At 40.5% G+C, this 7,365-nt stretch overlaps 1 protein-coding gene across 5 annotated transcripts in view; it reads right to left on the reverse strand.

The window, feature by feature from the left end:
* Bnc2 (basonuclin 2) overlaps nt 1–7,365 on the reverse strand; it is a 412,238-nt gene that overhangs the window by 355,041 nt on the left and 49,832 nt on the right. For 4 of the 5 annotated variants that reach the window (XM_013516364.1, XM_005388715.2, XM_005388717.2 and 1 more), the window contains exon 2: nt 3,845–3,934. The exons of the other annotated variant lie outside the window; for it this stretch is intronic. In XM_013516364.1, the coding sequence (XP_013371818.1) occupies nt 3,845–3,865 (21 nt within the window). In that variant the 5' untranslated portion in view covers nt 3,866–3,934. The remainder of the gene's footprint in view (nt 1–3,844; nt 3,935–7,365) is intronic. 5 annotated transcript variants of the gene reach the window in all.

Genomic DNA, 7,365 nt, shown 5'->3' on the forward strand with positions numbered 1-7,365 from the left:
ACTGATGTTGTCATTCCCATCATTCAGACATTCTCAAGTGGAACTCAGGGTCCATCGTGGCTGCCCCCTTTTCCTCCAGGCAGGACACCCTAAGCCTTGGAATCACTCCTCGAAGGGCTCACTCACTGTCCAGCCCAACTCAACCTCCCCCAGGCCTTTAGCTGACTAAACAAAGATGTCGTGCTCTATGAACGTCCTCAGACAGGAGATAAAGGGAGGCAGACTGTGATGTAAAGCAGGCATGCTGCCTACCTCTTCCCTCAAGGGGTCCTTTAAGGCAGCACAAGTAGAAAAGAGAAGGGCTAAGAGAAGATATTAAGGAGGACTCCACATCCCACTGCCGTTTCTTCCCGCCAGAGATGCCTCACACGCACACAAGTGCACCACAGGAGCACGCACGAACAAGTGCTGACTACTAATTCTGTAGGGGGTTCTGCAGCACACTCCAGAAGTCACTGCAATACCAGAAACGTTTGGGAGAGAGGGCCATCTGATGACAATTACAGGAATCCTGGAAGGGAAAAGAATGCTCAGGAAAGGCCAGACAGCCATGAAATTATAAACCTTAGCTTAGCCGAAGTCTTCTCCCCACCGCCACACCCTCCGCATCAGTGCCAGCAGGAGCGGAATGGTGATGCCATTACCCACTTTCCCAGGCTGACTCTGAGGCCAGGCGGCGCACACATTACTCCTGGGGGGACATATGATTTCGGTTTGCTCGGTTTTCTCACCCTTTGAAGTAGGACACTTGGACACTTCATGAGTGTCATGAGTTTAGTTCGAAAGGGTGTGAGACTTTTGGGAACCGCGTCTTTTACAGTAAGGAGATGATTTAAAAGGCAAACCACTGAAAATGTTTGATGAAACTAAAACCTCCCAAGTTCCTTTATTCCTTGACTTGATCCTTGTGAAATGTCAGAGAAGGGAGCTGGGAGGTAAAGCTTGCATTAGGGAGGAGAAAATGAGCTAACATTTACTGAGGATCCCTCACAGCGTGTCACTTTCAGGATTAGGGATCCTTGCAGTGGCCAGCGTATGCCTATAATCCCAGCACTGGCGGGCTGAGGCAGGATGATGAAGTTTTTTTATTTTTTTAAATTTTATTTTAAAGGAAAAAAAAAAAAAAACGAAATTCCAAAACAATGTGACAGGAGGGTAACAATGGCTAATACAATTGCCTATTGTTATTTTTAAACCAGTCAGTCAGAGTAGAAGATATCAGCATTTAATTGTCCGAACAATATTAGCACAAACCTATCTTTTCAAGGAGCTAAGAGAAATTAGTAGTATAACTATCTTAACCATCTTTTATATACATACATTTTTTTTCTTATGCTCTTCCCTTCCTTCTTTTCCCTACCCCGTCCCTGTTCCTCCTTCTTCCTGAAGTTTCTTTCCATTTCACAATATCTATTGCACATTTTGGATCTTATTTACTCTTTCAGCTTCTCACGCTAGGGCAACAATATGATAGTTCGACATGTGTGTCTGGTTTAGTTCACGTATGAGTATGGTCTGGAGTTGCATCCATTTACCTATAGAAGTCTCCGGTTTAGGATGGTGAAGGTTTGAGTCTAACCTAAGAAACACAGAAAAGACTCTATCTCTAATTTTTTTAAGGGTTAGGGATATAGGTCAGTATGCGGGATCCTGCTTCAATTCCCGGTAACACACATACACACATGTAATGCATGCACACACGCACACACACACGCATGCACACACAGACACACACAATTGGGGAATTCTGCATCCCCATTTTGGGAGAAATGAGGCCGAGAAAGACAATGTACCTAATCCCAACGTTCTTACATGAAGAAAATGGGTGAATCCCCAAATCAGTCTGACTTTACAGCCTGCGCTTTTTCTACTAAGTGACACTACCAATGAGCAAATACACCAGACGGCGATGAAACCAGGGTAACACCAAGTGGCACTAACCATGCATGACCTAACCAAGGCACTGCTGACTTAAACTTAAAGCCCTGGGGTAACAGCACTAGGGCACTGAAAAACCTGCAACAGCAGATACTCAATGCAGTTGTTTAAGGAAACAAGGAAGTACAGGAGACTACTCAACAACACATCGTGATTCCACAGAACAGCTGCTGTTTCAAGCGACGTACTGTCTCACTAGTGCAAGGACCTGAAAGAGTGGATAAAACTTAGGAGGCATGACATTGTAAAACGAAAGGAAAATACTCAAAAGTAAAGAGCAACTGGGGTGAGGGAAAAGGGAAAAGAAAGAAGGGGAAATTATGTATGTATGTATGTATGTATATACAGGATAGCTAACACAGTTGTACTACTGACTTCTATCGCATTACTGAAAGAACAGTTAATGATTACTTATTTGATCTTGCATGTCTCTATTTGTTTTCCTGAGAAACCACTTTGAAGATATCAATATGTAATACAACAACCACTGTTAATTTCCTACCACTCTGTCTGTAACTTCTGTGTTGCTTATATTCTTCTTATGCTATTTTGTAAATGGATGCCTGTTTGTTAAAAAAAAAAAAAAAAGAGAGAAGGTACTAGAGTAGAATCACATTTGACAAATCTTTAAGTTAGAAATATAGCTAACTCATAAACATAAACACACACACACATAGAAATCCAAAATTAGGATTATTAATTTCCATTCAATTATCTTCAATTAATGCCTTCCATGGGTCTCTATGGAAGTCTAAAGTGTCAAACACTGTCAAATTTTCTTTAAACACAGTTATAAATTGAGCCCTTTAATTTGTTAAAAAAAAAAGTTGGGCTTTGACAACATGACAACAAAGAACTGCCTGACTACTTACAAAATATGGCAGTAATAAGTATGATAGGAATAGTAAAATAAAACGGTTGTAACGACAATGGCAGCTTTCAGTTTTTCCATTGTTTTTGGTATCATACTGTTCCTAACCTTTAGTATAGATTTTTGGACTTAACCATCTCTACATCCTTAAGTAACAACTACTTCTTAAGTAACAACTCTATTATCCCTACCAAATAACAAGCTCCTTGAACTTAGAAAATCTGAACTTGAGTTCAAGTTCACTCTTGGCTCTGATAAGCTGGAAACCGCTCCATCTTCCTAGGAATTCAACTTCTTTCCCGTACTGAGAACACAGCATGTGAAATGAGCTCTCAGGCATTATGGACTTGACATCCATCTGAAAGTGTGTATGTGCCCCTCCCAACCCATATAAAACACATATCACTGCCTAATCAAGTCACTGAACTTCAGTGGTTTCACAATCTCCCCTAATGCAGTGCACAGGAAGTTACTAATAATCAACACGTGTTAGCTTTTCAAATGAAACCCCCTTGGTCTCCTAAAATGACAGTATCACCTAGTCCGAGCTAGGTATGGAGCCGGTAAGAGTGTCATAAAGACTAAAAGCTAAAGCTTGGGTGTTAAGGGTGTAGCTCAGTGGTATAACACTTGCATAGCACATGTGAGACCCTAAATTCAGTCCCTAACACCACCAAAACCAACAGACAAAAGCTAAAGCCTGTTACACACTTGAACCAGATGATAAACGCCTGTTTGTATCAGGTATCTAGCTAAAAAGTCTTGAGAAACTTGTTTTCGCCACCCCCAGAAAGCTGGCTGACCTAAACATTCCTGATCTGCTCAAGAACCAAAAACAAAGAAAAAACTCTAGTCTGCCAGGTTCAGGCAAAAAAATGTATGTCAAGCCTCAGGAAAGGAAGCAGGTATATCCCACCGAAGAGAAGGCTGCTTCCAAAAGGAAAGCACAGGATTTTGGGGGGTCCCCAAATCCTGATTTTCTCTGGCCTCCTTTCATGTACGAAGCTAACATTTTAGCTCAGAGGAGGTAATTACCAGCCAGGCTCTGCAGTCCATCAGTCCGCCCTCGGTAGTCCTGCTGGTTCTTTCTCTGGCCTCTAGGACCCAAGAATCCCTTTTGTTGATCTGTAAGTGCAAAGGAAAGGTTGGCCGTTACTGGTTTCCCTCTCTCTAGTCCAAATTTCTGCCAAGTAATTAGGAACCGCAAACGAACTACTCTCAACTCTTTTAATGGAAGCTAGGGGGTTAGAGCAGGCACAGCCTCTCACAAAAATAAGATTAAAACCATACATCTTTGATACCCTCCCTTCCAAGTAGAATGGACAAATCTAATTTGGCTCTAAGCTATGAACTCAGGAACCTGATCCAAATCACCTCCATTCTAATTTAGGCAGTTTGGCAAGAGCAGCTTAACTCATAAATGAAATGTATACGGATTTACAAAAGATGCTCATTCTCATAACTATCCTAAAGGAAAATATTATTAGTATCCCCATTTTGCAGACAAAGATAACAAAGGCTAAAAGTACCACTCCTAAGATCACACTTAACATGTGACAAAGAAGTCTCCTTATTCCAAAAATAAGACTTCTGGTAATTTTTCCAAGTAACTGTAACATGTTATTGTTTAAAGGAATTCCCCCGATTGCAAGTATTATTCAAACCACATTAAGAATTTTATGAGTTAGAAAGCCATCCTAAGTGCCGGTCACACAGTACGCATGTGTTCATTTTGCATTCCTCACTAAACCACATGTAGATATGATAGAGGAAATTCTTTTTGTTTGTCTGTTTTTGTACTGGGAATCGAACTCAGGACCTTGCACTTGCCAGGTAGGCACTTATGCCACTGAGCTACATCCCTGGCCCCTCATAAGAGGAAATTGTGAAATACCCTTGAATAGTCCCTACCACCCTCTAAGACCATTTCCATTGCACAATTCTGATGATGAGTGATACAAATATAATACAAATTGCCCACAAAATATATACACGGGGACAAAAGGTAAAGAATCGCACGGCAACAGCAGCAACACTGGTGTGCTCTTCCTGCCACACAGGTGGAGAACGATCATTGCCTTTGGTGACCAGCAAACCCCTAACCAGAGGATCCATGGCTCCACATACCACCAATCCAAATGGCAGGTGGCCGTCAGAGCCATGTGTTGCAAAACAGTGTTTCAGCCTACAATGGATCACATATACCATGGTGGTCTCACAGACTATAAAGAAGCTGAAAAAAAATTATGATCTAGTAAACACATTACCTGAAACAGAGGCAACAGAAAAAGAAACCACAGGAGAAGAAAAAGAAATCCCAAGAAAATTCAAAGTGAAAGGTTTCACAGAATATTCTGCAGATCTCAACAGGCTCTTTACAACGTTGAAAACACGGACCCTAAACACCCAACAGTTTTCATTAATAGACAGGAATGCTCATGATATACTGTATGCTTAGAAGAAAATCTATGATGAAAAAAAAGAAACAAAACCATGCAAATCATTGCAGACATATTTCTGAAAAGAACGATAACTCCCCAAGTAGAGCCCCAGGCGGGCCCTTCAGGAGGAATTCCAGAGGAACGCGTTGTTGTCAAAGAAGATGACAGCTCCATGCTGTTACTGCCCTGAAGACTCTCTAGTGAGGCAGAAAGCAAAAGACAGTGATATTGATGCTCCTGACCCACACAGACCTAGGCTAATGTGTTTCTGTATTAGTTTTTAACCAGAAAGTTTGCAGAGTAAAAAATAATTAAAAATTATAACAGAAAAAAGCTTACATTTTGCACAGCATGTTTGTATTTTAAGCTAAGTGCTATTACAAGAGTCAAAAAGTTAAAAAAATTAGTTTATATAGTAAGAAGATTACAGTAGGCTAAGGTTAATTTATTACTGAAGAAAGAACTGCTTTTTCTAAATGCAGTGCAGTCTAAGTGTACAGAGTTTACAAAGTCTACAACAGTGTATAAAAACCTCAGGCCTTCACACTCAGTCATCACCCACTGACCTAGAACAACTTCCAGCGCCGTGAGTGCCATTCACAGTAAGCGTCCTGTGGAGGTGCACCATTTCTTAAAACTTTTATTGTGCATTTTACTATACCTGGTCCATGTTTAGATAACACAAATGTCGTTGTTTTACAATCACCTACAGTATTCAGCACAATAACACGCTGTATAGGTTTGCAGCTTAGAAGCAATAGGCCATATACTACACAGCCCACTAAAGTACTGTAACAGGCTATACCCCTTAGGATTGGGAAAGTACACTCTGATGTTCACAAGCCACCAATTTAATCTCAAAACTCTTAACATGTTCCCCTTGTTAAATTACACACAATTGTACAGATATTAATAAGCTTGTGTTCTACTGCACAGAACCAAGGTTCCAAGATCATTAATTAGAACTGACAATGTCTGACTCCTTAGGTATACCAAAATCAACTACAACACACATAGATACTTTTCTTTTTTCTGATTCTGCAAGTAATACACTCTTATTTGCAAACAATCTGAAAAGTGTAGCAAGACACGAAGAAGCAAAAATTAGTCAATAGTCCCTGAGAAATACTGGCTTCTTTTTCAGTCTTTTTTTTTTTCCTGACAGCTGGATTATTTGAAGTACTTCCTTTCCTACAGGAGGAGCTGATACTTTCATTGACCAGTAACAAGACAGGCGATATAATCTACAAGAAATTAATCACATTTTATTACAGAATTCAAATTTCCTCAGTGAAGTCTTAATACTAACTACAGCAAACTGCATAAAAATCCTTTGCAAAGCCCAAGAAGTATTACCATTTAACTTGTTCTGCTGCTACAACCACAAAACCAAAACAAATAGGAGTTGAGATCTCCATAAGTTCAAGGCCAGCCTGGGCTACATAGTGAGACCCTGTCTCAAAAAAAAAAAAAAAAAAAAAAAAGGAAAGGAAGGAAGGAAGGAAGGAAGGAAGGAAGGAAGGAAAGGAAGGAAGGAAAGGAGGGAGGGAGGAAGATCTAGTGCTGAGCACAAAGAAATACCCTTGTCAGAATTTGTTTTGTTTTTCAAAATCTTTTTTCCTTCTAAAATCCTACTTTTTCATTTAAACTATTCACCTAATTATCCTATCACTGAAAAGGAACTATAGTTCACCCCCAAAAAAGAAAGTCCATATAGAGCAGAGTAGGGGGAGCAAAAGATCCTGTTCCCTTCTGGAAACTGCACTTCTAGAGGATACGAAGGAAGTATTATCTAAGGACGGTGTATATGTCCTCTTCTAAGTACACAGTCACGTAGCACAGCTTCCCTCCACTGCAATCTGAAATGAAAAGCTCAAAAGGCAGGCCAGTCTGCCAGTGATCTGCTTTCCACGCTGAAGAGGACAGACCTGTGACCTCTGTAACGCTGAGAAGAGCCCCTGCAACTATGTTGGTTAGCAACTGCCCTGATCATGTGTGTCTAAGGTACCTATTTAAGAGGGGCTCATACAAGAAAGTACTTTTGTACTACTTACTGCTGAGTAAACACAAGTTTTGAGTAATTTTCAGTGAAACAGACCTGGAATTCTATTCCCC

Source organism: Chinchilla lanigera, unplaced genomic scaffold (genome assembly GCF_000276665.1).
Source record: "Chinchilla lanigera isolate Chin_1 unplaced genomic scaffold, ChiLan1.0 scaffold00033, whole genome shotgun sequence".
In the NCBI taxonomy this organism is placed as follows: Eukaryota; Metazoa; Chordata; class Mammalia; order Rodentia; family Chinchillidae; genus Chinchilla; species Chinchilla lanigera.